Source organism: Cinclus cinclus, chromosome 18 (assembly GCF_963662255.1).
Source record: "Cinclus cinclus chromosome 18, bCinCin1.1, whole genome shotgun sequence".
Classification (NCBI taxonomy): domain Eukaryota; kingdom Metazoa; phylum Chordata; class Aves; order Passeriformes; family Cinclidae; genus Cinclus; species Cinclus cinclus.
The window spans coordinates 6,504,252-6,518,724 of NC_085063.1; the positions used below are offsets into that span (position 1 = coordinate 6,504,252).

A 14,473-nucleotide genomic window follows, 5' to 3' on the forward strand; every position below is an offset into this window, starting at 1 on the left:
GCCCAGCCCCCTCCTTAATTAGCCGCGGCCGAAGCCGCTCATTAGCGGCGACTGGGAACGGGTGCCCTCCCCGCGGAGGCGGGAGGGAGGGGAACGCTGCCGGCCCCGGTGGTGCGGGCACCGGCACCGGGGCTATAGCCCGAGCCCGGCGGAGGGATGGGGCAGCGGCGGGGCCCGGCCGTGCTGCTCCTCGCCCTGGGTGAGGAGATAACCGGGTGCGGGTCGGGGCGGGGGGACCGGGCGGTGTCTGGGGTATCCGGGGGGAGGGGGAGATGCGATCAGGCGTCCCCTTCTTCGCTCCCTCCCTGTCTCTCTCCCTTGGTCCGGGAGGGGTGAGCGCCGCTCCCCCCGGGTCCCCCCACCGGTCACTATCCCCGCCCCGGGCCGGGGGTGCCGGTGTCGGGGTGGCAGCCCGGGCTGACTGGGCTCGGGTCGCCCCGTCTCCGGGCAGACCCCGACAACGCCGGGCACAGCCGGGGGGCGGCGGGGGCTCGAGGCTGTCCTGCGTGGAAGGGGCTGCTCGCCGAGCCGGGGCACCCCGGGGTGGAGGTGGGCTCTGTCCGCAGAGATGTCGGTGCTCACTTCGCCCCCCGGCGCTGGCAGGGCACCTGGCCGGGCTGCTGGCAGCCGGACCCGCCTGCGCCGACGCTTACCGGGGCCTCTCGGACTGCGTCCTCAAGCTGGGGGACAGCATGGCCACGTACGAGGAGGAGGAGGGCATCGAGCTGCAGGGGCTGCGCCGAGTCTGCAGGTGAGTACGGTGCATGGCCAGCCTGGCTTCTGGCATTGCCTCTGTCTGAGATCTTCTGCCCTCCTGAGTCCCGTGCCTGCACACACACGTGTGCTCCACACCTCACTCCGGTTTGAGATCGATCCAGAGAGCTTCTTTTCTCTGTCTGTCCATCTATCCATCTCCTACCTGTCTCCCACTGGAGTTTGTATCCCCTATCCCTGGCAGCAGCTCCAGCCCCCAGCGCTGGTCCCATCAGACTCTGCATGCCTGCAGCCAGGTGGAGCGGGGCTGGAGGGACCCGACCCGCTCTGCACCCCAAGAAAATCTCCCCTGGACCCCAGGTTTCGGGCTCTTCCCCAGTGCTAGTGCTGCCGGGAGCAGCCTGCGCCGGGCACCTCGCGATGCCCTAAACAAGCTTTCTTCCTCCCTGTCTAGACCCTTCATTCTTCAGGCTTGGATTTTGTCCCAGCCCTGGTTTGCCAGAGTTTGTAGCAATGCCCTGAGATGATGATATTGGGAGGATGTTAACTTTAGCAGAACTGAAGAAGAGCTGGGTAATGAGGGGTGGTGTCGGACTGGTTTGGGGGAAGCAAATGAGCAGAGGCAGCAAGGTAGATGTAAAATGTTTGCAGAGATAAATGGCGGCAGCTTTGGGTCTCCAGATTGAGCTGTGGGGAGTGAACAGGAGTTAGAAGGAAATACAGACAGCAATGAAGGCAAAACCCATGTGCCTGGGGACGGTGGAAACCTGGCAGAGCAAGATGGAGGGCTGAGTGCCCTGGGGTCATGCATTCTGAGCTGCTGGAAACCACCCTGCAGGCTCTGTATTCCCTTTTTCCAGGAGACAGCCTGGATCAGAATGGACAGCCTCTTTGGGCCCTGCCTATGGGTGGGTTGAAATGGGAACTACTCTGTTTTGGACATTTTTTGTTTGTTTGGGTTTTTTTTCTTAAAGGAGGATTTTTGGCATTAGAAAACACCCTAACAGTCAACCCAGCCCATGCTGCTGCTGGAGGAGCAATTCCTTTGCTGAAGCTGATTTGAAATGTGTGAGCTGAGTCTTTCTTACAGCTCAGAGGCAGAGACCGTCGCTGAACAGGTCCTGGGATCTTCCCCAACAGGAAACTGATGATTTCCCAGCTTCCAGGAAATATTTCTGAATTATTTGCCTTTGATGCTCAGCCTTATTCACTGCTGCTTGCATTTCTGGTGCCGTGGTCCTCTCTCCAGGAGGGTGGATGAGAGATGGTCAGGGAGGCAGGAGCTGCTGTGGGGGCTGGTGGTGTCTGAGCTCGGTGTGCAGCGCTGCCCCAGAGCTGGCCAGGCAAGGCTCTTGCCAGCAGTCTGCCTGCCTGAGCAGATGGGGGCTGTGGAGGGTGAAACGCTGGGAATTGCCATCCCAGCTGAAAGCAGATCCAGGCTGGAGCTGCCATTCCTCTTCACCTTCCCCGAGCTTGCCTGAAGACATGGGTCAGGTTTAACTCTTACCTGTCAGAGCTGCCTGCTGCTGCAGACTGGGAGTGAGTGCTGGGGGTTGTCAGGGTTGGCACCAGCTTTTCCTCATTATCTGAGGACGTTTATTCTGCCACAGTGACTCAGTTTAATGAACTCCCTCACAGCTGGCGTTCTGACGTAAGCCCCGGGTCTAAGTAAGCAGAGTGCTCAGGTTTGCCTGCCTGCACAAAGTGTCATCTCCAGCACAGTGCACTCAGACAGCACCATGCTGTCCTTTTCAGGTGCACAGTGTCCCCTCTCAGCCAGCTGGGCTACATCCCCTTCCTGATGGGTGGCATGTCTGCCTGGTGCCTTGGCAGACACGGGGAAGGTGTCAGAGCAATTGCTCCTGTCCTCTGGACTCCTGTCTTCCAACTTGCAGGGAGCTGGGCATGGTGCCCAGCCCCAGCCCATGTGGGACAGAACAGCAGAGCAACTCCTGCTTTATTCCTACAGCACCATGGGTTATCTTTGCCTGTTTTGTCTCTTCCCTTTGGTACTCCCCCAAAGCCTCTTTCCACTGAACAGCTTCTACTTGTGAAAGTAATACCCAGCAGATAAATGGAGATGATTCTAATGAGAACACAGTGAATAACTCCTCCTGCCCCTGCCCATACCTCAGGAAAAGCTGTGACAGCCTGTGGGAGCTCTTGTCCTTCTCTGTGCTTTGTGCTTCCATTTGCCCTTGACTCTGCTTGGAGAAAGCTCTGAGAAAGTGATGAATGGGATGTGCTGGGCCTTTGTTTGCAGCCTGTGTGAGATACTCAGGGAAACATTTGTTGATGGAAAATAATGGATTTTATTGACTTCAAGAGAAAAGGGGAGGAAAAAAAGGAATAAATAATTTCAGTGTTTTGAGGTTTGTAGTTTTAGCCAAGATGCTCTGGCAGATGATGGAGGGGATGAATAATCTAGGCAACTTGCACAGAACACGAGGGTTGTTGCTTCACAGAGGGCAGGCTCAGGGCAGCAAGGCTCTGCCTGGCATCCAGCGCTGTGGGAGTGCAAAGGGACTGACAGTGTGGTGTTTCCCTGGCTGCAGGTATTGGGATGAATTTCACACCTGTGCCCTGACGGTGCTCTGGGAGTGCCAGAAGGAAGCAGCAGCCGTCTGGGAGATGCTGAGAAGAGAGTCCCGAAAAACCAAATTTCAAGGCAGCTTGTTTGACCTCTGCAGCCCCAGCACGGCCCAAAGCTTTGCCTGGACCCATGTTCCCAACATTTCCATCCTCAGCATTCCCCTCATGATCACTTGGCTGAACTTATGATCTGCAGCTCTCTGAGTATCCCAACAAAAGTGGTGGCAGTGCATGGTGTGGCATCTTTCAGATCTGTTTTCCAAACCTTTGAGGAATACACTGTGTGGAGCTCAGAAACTCCCAGCTCCATCCCGCACCTGTGAGACATCGAAGAGCTTGGCAGCATCTCCAGGGTATTGAAATTTCTCTGTAATTTGGAAGAACTCCTGTCTCCTTTTGCCTCAAGGCACAGGCACAGATCTGGCTGTTGGGAAATTTGGGAACTTGTAAATACATGGCACAGGATTTGGGGAGAAATTATGAATTCTGGAAAAAGGACGAATGCTGGACACTTCTGCACTCTCCTGTGGCAACTGGAAGGAAACCTGTTTACTTTGCTGACTCTTTCCACCAGATCAACTCTCCAGGGTTTTGATTAGAGCACTCAAAACAAGATGGGTATATTTCCCACTGCTCCATAAGGTGCAGGGGATGGTGTCTGTCCTGTCACAGGCTGAAGGGAGACTGTACTGCACTGTACTGGCCTTTTTTCTTTGAGTATATGGTAAAGCCCCTGCTGAAAAATAATCACAGTTGCATGACTTCTCTTGCACACATCTGAATTCCTGAGTAACTTCCATGTTATGTGTAAATCCCTTTTCTAAGGACAGATGTGAAAAATATCTGGGGGGAGAGGGAGATCAAGCTAGGATAAAAGGGATTTATAGCAACTCTTCTGCTTTAAAGCTTTCCCCAAGGTACCTGTAAGCAGCTGTGGGTAGAAGTGTGTAATTCCAGAGTATTAAAGTTTGTTTGCAGAGCCAACAGCACGGCAGAAGTTATTTGTCCTGGCTCTTGTTCAACAGCACAGTCTCCTCTTGTCTCCTTTGTGTGTCAGAGTGTTGTTAGTTTTGCAGGACAAGCATGGAAGTAATTGGAACAGAGACGTGTTTGCAAGTGATTTCTGAGTATGTTGGAGAAGCACAACAATATTCTTGGTTAGCCCAAGGCAGTCTGTGTTTTCAGGATGCCAATGGATCTCTGTGCCTTGCCTGGCTGCACAGGGCCATGGGGTGTGTGCTCACAGTGTGAGCAGGGAAACCAGGCCCTGCTAACTCCAAAGATCCCCCAGATGCATTCCAGGCAGCAGGCAAGCTTCTAGAGCAAAGGATCTTTTTCTTAACAGTGGTGTTGGGTCATGCTGCTTTCCTCTGGCACTCATGTGTTCTTCCTCTTACATACACTATCAACACTCTGCCCCTGCAGCAGCAGCAGGAGATAATGAAGAAATTGGGGAAATTCCAAGAAATAAGGCAGGGCAGAGCAGCTGGTGTTCTGACTGCCCTTCAGTGCACAAGTTGTTGTTACTTATGTATTCAGTACTCAGCATCTGGGGCACAAAGCCTCAGGGTGAGCAGTGGAGAAAGGGTAAATCAGAGCATGGTAAAACCTGGAGTGAACTACTCAGATGCTTCATTTTTTCTTTCTTGCTCCAAGCCAACAGCAATGTTTGCTGTTTGATCCTGTTCCCCCCTCCCGTTACCTCTTGTGGCTGGGGAAAGCTGAAGCAGGGGACAATCATGTACAACCAAGACTGGAGTATTTTGGCTCCAAATCCTGTACCTGTTCTTTGTTTAGAACAGCTGTTTAATGCCTTCAGGAAAACAAGTAAGCACAGCCCCCTAAAATCCCACAACTCTTGCCTTCTCTTTGAATTTGGCTATTCCTTTCTTAAAATTTTCTACATTGGAATAGCTTTGGGAAAAGGGAAGATAAAATTAGCAGATGTGCAAGAAATCTTTCTGCAAAATCATGGATGCAAATGGCTGACTGCCACTGTCTCTGAGAAGAGCAGGTCTTGGGACATATCTTCCCTGGAAGCAAATCCCTCAACTATTGCACACAAAAAAAGCCCCCAAAGATTCATTAAGAAACAAAGACCATCTGCCACTGTTCTGGTATGGGGAGCAGATTTTTTTTAAGCCAAAGGTGCTTCTAAATCTGACTGAAAGCATGTGATAGAAAAGTAGGTCTCACAGTATGAGAGTGATGAGTTTCCTCAATCAGTATTTCATTTTTAGCAGAACTTCTTCTATGACTAGGACAATTACAAGAGAAGTCCTATAAAAAAGAAAAAAAAAAAAAGGGAAAATGATACACAGATTCATTTCTCCTAGGCAGTCAGCAGCCTTTCAGAAAGATTTCTGATCCTACAGCATATTTCATGCTGATGCAGTGCAGGTCCTGGGATGTCCTGCAAGCCTCAGTGTTAAAGCCCCATTTGTCAAGGATTCTTCTCATGGCCTTGTATGAGTTTCTCCAGATACAAAGCTGTCACCAAATTTCAGCCCCCCAGGGAAGCTGCTGAAGTGGTTACAGCATACCTCGTGTATTCAAATAGAAATGGGTTAAATGTTCCTTAGTGCAAAGTCTTCACCTTTGTTCTTACAGGGGAACAAAGGTGGCAGCTCTGTTAATACAGCCCCATGGCAACTCTGGGAGCAGCTGGAAGAACATGGCTTTGTCTCTTTGCTCTCAAATTGACTGTAATTAATCTTCAGCTCCCACTTGCCTCAAGAACAGCCCTGAACACAGGAGTCAAAACCATGTTGGTGTGGTACTACTCCTTGAAGTAAACCTGCAACTCTTCCCTGTCCCTGCAGGATTGGGATGTTTTTTCTCAAGAATAGCACCAAGAAGCAGCAGAGGACAAAATGACCCACAAAGAGTCTTAAAACATGACTAACAGCACTCCAGTGCTTGTCACCCCGAGGCAGCACTGCCCTCTGCTCCACCCCCCAATCCCAACCACAGGCACAATCGCTGCTCCTTTCTGAGGGAGATACTGGCACCTACTGGAGACCAGTTTATATCCAGGCTGAAGTGACTGGGAGAAAGGCAACTATCCTTGTATGTGAAAAATCAGCAGATTTTGAGAAGGGACGGACTGTCTTGCTGCAGGGGCAGCCCTCGGAAGTGACCTCGGGGTCACTCCAGGCTGGCTCCTGCCCAGACAAACACTTGTGTCAACTCTCTCCTCTGAAAGGCTGCTGCTGTTTACAGGGGCTTTGGTCAGGAAGGGCTCCTGGTGAAATCTCCCGATATAAAAAGTGCTGGTTACATTTGTTTAGACAGAAGTCCTCCTCTGGAGACCTCTTGAGTATGTAAAGCAGCAGGATGTCATCTTGCCCCAGTGTACAGTTTCTGAGTGTGAGAGCAGGGATTGAAATACATCTCGGCTCCCCAGTAACAAAAGAGCAGCTTCAGAGAGTTTATCAGTCTCACATCATCCCACCACTTTTCAGCAAATTGATTTAGCAAACAATTTATGCAAATTAACTTACAAATATTAAAATACAAAGGGAAGACACTACAGCAAGATGCTGCACAGGAGAAAAATCTGTCTCTAAACCTGGCCTTGCCCTTGTTTGGGATTGTACAACATGGCCATCCCTCAGTGGAAACCAGCAGGATTTGGGGCTGCTTGCTTGGGCTGCTGAATCTGGAGGAACCAGCCAGCTCTGTACCCTCAGCAATAATGGGATGTCCCTGCCTGGTGAAGTTTATTTGAGGGGCCTCTACATATTTGAGAAATAACAGCAGTCTCTTACTTAACATCACCTCTACCAGGCCAGATCTGTCGCTGGATTCCTGAAGCCCAATGGGAAAGCCCATCCAAGGGGGAACAGCATCATGGCACCAGGACACTTTTGCAGGTTTCCCCAGGGCAGCTCCAGGCTCGGACTGGACATGGGGAGATCCTGGACTGCTGACACTCCCTCTGAAATGGGATTATGCCAGCTGACTTCCCAAGACAGCACTCAAGGATGCTTCCTTTCAGAGCAGAGGTATGAAATGTTTATTGTAGGAAATTTTATGTGCCCCAGACAGTGGGTACCTCACAGCCAAGTGTTCTCTGGCTGCAAACTTCTGTTGCCATGATACAGACACTTGTGGTATTTCTTGAAGTGCTCAGCTTCCTAGGAGAGCTGTAACACTCACAGCAACATTATATTTTTATTATTACAAAAAAACTTCTTCAGCAAACTGCTGTCTGTCACCTCTGTGTATCAAACATGGAAACAGCTAACAAACCCATCTAAAGTTACAGGTTATTTAGTGTCTCAGCTGGTGATTCAGGTAAGTACAACTACTTTCCTTCTCCCCATCCATTCACTTCCTTGACTTTTTTCCCAAGCAATGCCCAAACAAGTCACAGACTGGAAGCAGCAGCTCCCAGCTTCACTGCTCACCGTGCCAGCTCCAGCAAGAAGAGCTGATCATTGTTACCCATTCAGGGCACTCCCACATCCTTAAATTCCAAATGCTCCTCATGCACCAAGTTTTTCTACCTGGCTTTTAACAGTCTCATGAGTGAAGAGGGCACGCTCTCCATACAGTCATATTAATACTTTGTGTTAACAAAATAAACATCTGCTCCTCTCCCGCTGTCAGCCGATGCCAGAGGAGATGCTCACACTCATGCAGTCACCGAGGTCCAAAAAAAAAAAAAAATCATAAAGTCTAAACAGACCTGCTGTGCTTCTTCAGGGATGATTCTGAGGCATTGGATGCATTGTGCTGGGAACAATGGCATAACGCAGCACGTTGTTGCCAGAGGCAGTCTATACATTAGATTTGGGGGCGGAGTTGAGCGGGATCTCCCGGAGCTCTATCCTCATGCACAGGTACTCCCCGATGGCCGCCATCAGCGCCGTGCACACGATGTGCACCAGCCACCACGTCAGCGTCGAGGGGAAGCGCGAGTTGTAGATCCAGCAGCCCAGCAGGTGGAAGAAGTGAACGGTGACGGTGAAATCCAAGCACTGCTTCCCTCGCCGGATGAAGTACAGCAAGCCCAGAGCACTGCAAAGTAAAGACGAGATTAATGAACTCCACCAGACTTATGGAAAAGGTGGTGAAGCAAGAGCTATCAGCAGTTGACCGTGCTGATTACACAGTGGTTTTAAAACTTCTTCAAATATTTTAAGAATAGGTTGTTTCTGACCTCTCCCATTCAAAACCTTACAGCTTTTGAATTACATGATGGCAGGAAAATGAGATTTTAGTGCAGAGAATAGGCAGGAATTTATAGACCATCTCCTCTAGTAATCTCTGTGCAGTGGCAAAATACATTAGTGTTTATAGATCAGTGCTTGCTGAGATCTATTCATTCTAACTTTTACTAAATCTCCCACAAAAGCAAGTCTCATTCCCAGCTGGGAAACTGAGGCAGTGAAGTGAAATGACTTTACCAGATTCTAGAAAGCCAAGAGACAGCAGTTCCCCACTGCCCTCAGTAGTCACGCTTAAGAAGACAGAGGGATTTTGGGAGATGTTTGGAGAAGGGCAGTACATCACACTGAATTCTTTCACAGCTTAATGGTACGAAAAGACAAGATGCAGGTGCTCCAGCTAGCTGCAGACTTACCAGGTGAGTGCATTGAGGATGAAAGCCATCATGGAGAGCCTCCCCGGCGGGGTTGAGAAGCCTAAAATCTACATGGGACTATTAGTAGGAACCCGCGGCACAACTCGCAGCCCGAATCTCCCGTGGCACAGCCCTGCATGGATGAGGATCTGCAGGAGGAGCTGGACATGTCTGTCTGTCTGGGGGCACCTATGGGAAAGGTCTGGTTCTGTGCTGAAGGGAACCACCTAAACTGGGGGTGGAGGGTATGTGTCCATACCGGAGTTATTTCTGGGAGGTAGGGGAGCTGTCTTTACACCGGGAGGACCTATAGAGGGTATCTCTATAAGGGGGTACCACCTACAGAGTGAGGTGCTCTCTCCACAGGGGTACCACCTCTATAGGGCATCTGTCTATATGGGGGATACCACCCACCATGCCCCGATACCGTCTCTGCCCCAGTGTACCACCTATTCAGAGGGAGGACTTCACCTCCATACTGCGACTCCTACACAAGACAGCAGCTCTGTGTACTGGGGGACTGCTGCAAGGGCTAGGGGAGCTCGGCGCCAACACCGGGGCGCTCCCTGGGCGGGGAGCTGTCCCTAACACCGGGATGCCCACACGAGAGCGGGGCCTGTCTCCCCCAGGAGAGCCCCACAAGTCCCCCCCCCGCTGCAGGGGCCTGTGCCCACGGCGGCTTCCCGGGGCGCGCCCTCACCTCGTCGCTGAAGACCTGTTGCAGGGAGGGCCCGGTGCTGCCCAGGATTCCGAGGAGGGCGAGCCAGAGCCCGAGCGAGCTGTAGTATCCCGCCTGCAGCAGCACCATCTGCGCCACGATCAGCGCGGGGTCCCACACGTAGCTGCGGAACTGCGCCGCCATCGCCCGCCCGCCGCCCGCGACGGAAGTGCCACCGCTCCACAGCGCCCCCTGGCGCGGGGGAGGACCCGGTACTACCCCCCGAGCTCCGCCCGCTCCCCCGAGCCCGCTGGATCCCGGTTCTGCTGGATCCCGAGCCCGCTGGATCCCGGTTCTGCTGGATCCCGGTTCTGCTGGATCCCGAGCCCGCTGGATCCCGAGCCCGCTGGATCCCGGTTCTGCTGGATCCCGAGCCCGAGCCCGCTGGATCCCGGTTCTGCTGGATCCCGGTTCTGCTGGATCCCGAGCCCGAGCCCTCTGGATCCCGGTTCTGCTGGATCCCGAGCCCTCGCCCTCTGGATCCCGATGCCGCTGGATCCCGACCCCCGCCCGCTGCCCACGACTCCCAGCTACGTCCTCCGTCCCGCCGGCAGTCTGTGCCCAGTGTCCAGCCCCAGGTCTCTCACATCTGCTTGCCAAGGGCATCCCCCAGCCCTGTCCCCTGCCCTGGCTCGGTGCCTTCAGTGACTTGGCTAAAAGTTGCTGAAAGGACACAGAGTTCCCCCATGCTCCCCCGAAGCCCTTCTGTGATCAGCTCTTGGCTGCGGGGTTCGGTCTGGTGGCCTCAGTGAGCCGCCGTGTTTGCTTGGCCTCAGGTGTGAGAATTGTTCCTGTGTCAATAGTGAAATTCCCGGGGCTGTGTGGGACAACAGAGGATTTTGGAGATAAGGCTTCCCCAGCCCCTGTCCCTGCCCATCCGCACTGGTGTCAATGTGTTCAATAACTTGGCTGAGCAGCCCTTGCTAAAGACACAAATACCAACCATACAAGAAATGTCTGTCCTCCGGAATTTCCTTTAATTTCCAGGCCCGTCCCCGTAGGCACTGAGGCTCTTGGCAGCTGCTGCCCAGCTGTGCTCATTTTAGCTTTAGGCCATCGAGTACCAGGATATTGTTCTGAGTCCTGGTATGCCCTGGAAGCACATTTCTGTTACAGGGCTGGGTTGGCTTCTTCTGGGAGGTTTCTTCTGCTAGGTGCTGATTTATCCTATTCAGCCTCATGAAATGGCCAGGTGCCAGACACCCTGGTGCTCCACTGCACCCCTTCCGTGATCAGCTCCTGGCTGCTGGGGCTCCTTGTGAGCTATCCTGCTTGATTGGCTTCAGGTACAAGAATCGTCACTGACTCAATAGCAATATCCCCAAGGCTGTGTGAGACAACGGAGCATTTTGGAGATAAGATCTTTTCTGGAAAAAGGAGAGGAGGCACCCCCGGGCTGTTTCGGTGGACTGGGGAGTTGTCACAAGAGCCATTTTCACCTGGAAAAAATAGGAGAAGGAATAAAAAAGGGAATCCAGGTTTTGTGGGAGGTGGTAGGCTCACATCAGTCGTGGGTGTGGAATATGCTGGCTATGGGAACTCAGATTATGATCTCTGACAGGCTCTCATGACGTTTTTTCCATGCCTCTTATGGGAAGTTCCCAGTGCAGCTTTGCTGTCTGTTTTCTTTTCCTCATTCTGTGAATTTCTGTGCTGAGCCAGGTTTGACACAGTTTGTTCCCTGTTCCTGGACCATCTCCTAGGAAAGATTGTGCAAAGCAGAGGCACATGGGTGGTGGATGTGGGCCACTATTGCTGAGTTCTCACTTAGGCCGTTAGAGAATTTATTTTTGCATAAGCTCCAGCCTTAGCCAGTGCAAAAACGAACAGGGGAAAATCCCAGCCTGGTCAGGGCTATCTGCTGCCAGCACATTGCTGAGCATAAGTTGTGACACTCAACACTTCCTCTCTTAATTCTTGGTAGAAATTGGTTTCCTTTCCTGAAATCTGCTGTATTTGGCTCTCAGAGACAGGCAAGCCATCGCTTAGATATTAATTCTCACTTACCTCTTTCTTTTATAGTCCCTCATAGGACTAACTTTCCTTTGCCAGCAAAAATTTTGTCAGTTTAGACAAAGCTGACTAAAACTCCAAGCTAAGTGTAAGATAGGACAATTGGTATCATTGCTGGGTGTCATAGCCAAATACCTGATTTATCCAAAAGCCCATGGTATCACAAGATGCAAATCGCTGTTTTGGGAGGTGTTGACTTGAATTGCTTTGGAATTTGAGGCTCTTCCCTGCTTGGTTGCTGCCCTGTGACTGAAGGCATAGAATAGCCAAGGCTGCAGCAGAGCCTGGGGTGTGCTGGGCAGGCACAGTACCCATAGGGACACGGGAAAGTGCTGTGGCACTGACATTTGTACTGTGACTCAACTGCAGCCCAACTCACAACAAGTTTGTGAACTTGTTTCCTGTATGACTTTGTGACAGCATCTTTCATGGTCATGTTTGTTTGTTCCTGCTCCCGATTTGGCTCTCTGTCCTCTCCAGGCTGCTCCAGCATAGGGGACTGTGTCCTTCTCCTGGAAAAGAGGGTGTTCTCTCTATGGGGCTCCTTGCCCCACACCCCTGCTCTGTGGAATAAGGTTTAAAGTGGACCTGGAAGGCAAACAGTATTGAAGAATTAAACAGCTTTCTCAATTTCTCTTCTCTTTAGTCGAAACAAAAAGTTGGAAACATCTGTGAAGGAAATGTGTTGAAGAGGAAAAGGATGTTGAAACACAGAGACCATGACTTCTAGGATGCCATAGTGGGTGTTGCTTGCCTGACTTCTGCTTAGAATGTCCTTTTTAACCAATGACTGTACTGTGTGTGCCATCTGCATGTTGTGAGGAGCAGCAGGTGGAAGTGAAGTGGCAATATGCCCAGGACACAGCTGATGACTTGAGGATACACCCAGATCACATGAAACTATTTCGGTCACTTCTTTATCAGGAGTGTAGAAAAAGAATTCCCTGTTTAGACACAAATTCTTTACATTAAAAATAGCTATCTAGGAGGGTATTGTTTTCCTCCCCAGGAATTGTGCCCTAAAACAGGAAACTGTTTATTTAGGTGATATGTATTTTACCAGCTGGTGTACAAAGGGTGGTGCTGTCTGAATAACCTTAGTTGGAGTTAATTTCCCTCTTGACAGGAAGGTAGGAGTTGTGCTAAGGTCACCTTTGCTGAATAGACAGCAAGGCTAAGAGTACACACTTCCAGAATAATTCAACATTAGGTGGCTCAAACTATGGGATGAGAGTTTTCAGTCACTCCTCTTCCTCCACTCACATGGTGTGCAGGCATGTTTTTCCAAAGAGTTCAGTGTACTGAATGGACTTTGGAAATTGGGATTTTTTTAAAACTCTACTTAAGGTTTCTTTTTGCTTGAGAATCCTGCTCTAAGCTATTTTTTAAAATTTACCTGTAGGAACTGTGCTGAGCTTGGCTGAAGAATCTCTTTTCCTGGTAAGTTCAACAGAATGTGCAATCTAGTTATCTAAAGGACCTCGTGTATCGCCTTCTCAAGATTATCTGGACATTTCTTGAGGTGCCATGTAAAAGTGTGATTCCCCTCACCCTCCAAAAGTGTTGTATTTAGACACTCCATTCCACTTCCAGCATGTTTGTATTGTGTTGGTGACTGACAGCTGTTTATTTTTATTTTCAACATGAGGGTTAGGTAATCTTTCATCGTTGAGCACTAGGTTAGGAACAATGGTGGCCAGCCTGTGTTATTGCTCTGCCAACTGTAATTTTTATATGGAGAATGCAACTGACACACCTTGAATGTGATAATTCATTGCCCAGAACAAATGTTTTTCTCAACATGCATTTTATTTTGCTTCTGCTTCTCTCCCTTGTAGTGAAGTTTCAGGAAAGGACATTTCAGTGGTGCATTTTTGCTCACTTGGTCCCATTTGTCCTGTTGGTCACTCTGAGTGTCATATACCCACAGGTTTTCTGCATTATTCCAGAGAGAATGTCAGCACTTCGAAAGGGAGCACTTGAAGGGCAAAACAAAGGCAGCTGTTCTATGGCCATGAGTTTACAGAACCATATTATGACTTTTATGACTGCATTTTCTCTCATTCTCTTGAAATACAGTCACAGAATGTTTCCATGTGTTTGAGGAAGGAAGGTGGATCTACACAATGCACTTAAAAATATACCATCAATAAAGTTACAGGAATTTGTTCTCAAAGTTGAAAAGTACATTAGAGTTCAGTTTAATTTTTTCTTCTGTTTCCAGAAGCCCAAGATCAGTTTGCCTGAAGGACTGTGACTGCAGGTGTGACATGGACAATGTGTGTGGTCCCTCCAGACAGACTGACTCCTCTCCCTCCTACCATAGCAGAACTTCCCTGGGAGGGAAAGAACTGTCCTGTGCCATGCAAGGGGATTTTTTGGTGGAAGGGGTACGTGTTGAGGGGTATGAAAACCAGGAGCTTGGCATGTCGTGTTTGTTTGGAGAGGAAGTTAACAGGTGAGTGAGCAATATTTGTAGCCACAACATAGAAAGCTGGTTTTGAAAGCATCTTTGTATTGGCTGCTTTACCTCAAGGATGTGTAGTGAGGTCATGGCCACATGCACACAAATACAGGTGGCATTTAGAGGGTCTGGGGACATGGAATACTTCTGGCCACCTTGTGCTGCTGAGGCTGTCTCCTTTCTGGCAGATGTCATGGTATGGACCACACTTTGCACATTTGACCCGATCTATGTGCTCTTGTTCCTCACCATCTACTGCTCCCCACTTCTGCTGAGTGTCCAGAGCTGGAGGTGTATTGGGGCTGGATTCCTTGGCTGCACCACCAGTAATTTTTATCAGTTCCTCTGTGTGATGAAGTGAGGGTGATAAGGAAGGGTTGTA

General features: G+C 50.4%; 2 protein-coding genes across 2 annotated transcripts; one reads left to right on the top strand and one right to left on the bottom strand.

Annotated features, from left to right (window-relative positions):
- Positions 1-156: 156 nt before the first annotated feature.
- On the top strand, positions 157-4,295 carry LOC134051378 (neuritin-like). Its single transcript, XM_062505097.1, has 3 exons — positions 157-199; positions 604-751; positions 3,270-4,295. The coding sequence occupies exons 1-3, from the start codon at positions 157-159 to the stop codon at positions 3,493-3,495; spliced, it is 417 nt and encodes a 138-aa protein (XP_062361081.1). The 3' UTR covers positions 3,496-4,295.
- Positions 4,296-7,851: 3,556 nt separating this feature from the next.
- SYS1 (SYS1 golgi trafficking protein) lies at positions 7,852-9,765 on the bottom strand. The gene is made up of 3 exons (XM_062504941.1): positions 9,597-9,765; positions 8,897-8,964; positions 7,852-8,331 (listed from the first exon to the last, which is right to left on the bottom strand). The coding sequence occupies exons 1-3, from the start codon at positions 9,756-9,758 to the stop codon at positions 8,091-8,093; spliced, it is 471 nt and encodes a 156-aa protein (XP_062360925.1). The 5' UTR covers positions 9,759-9,765; the 3' UTR covers positions 7,852-8,090.
- Positions 9,766-14,473: the final 4,708 nt, after the last annotated feature.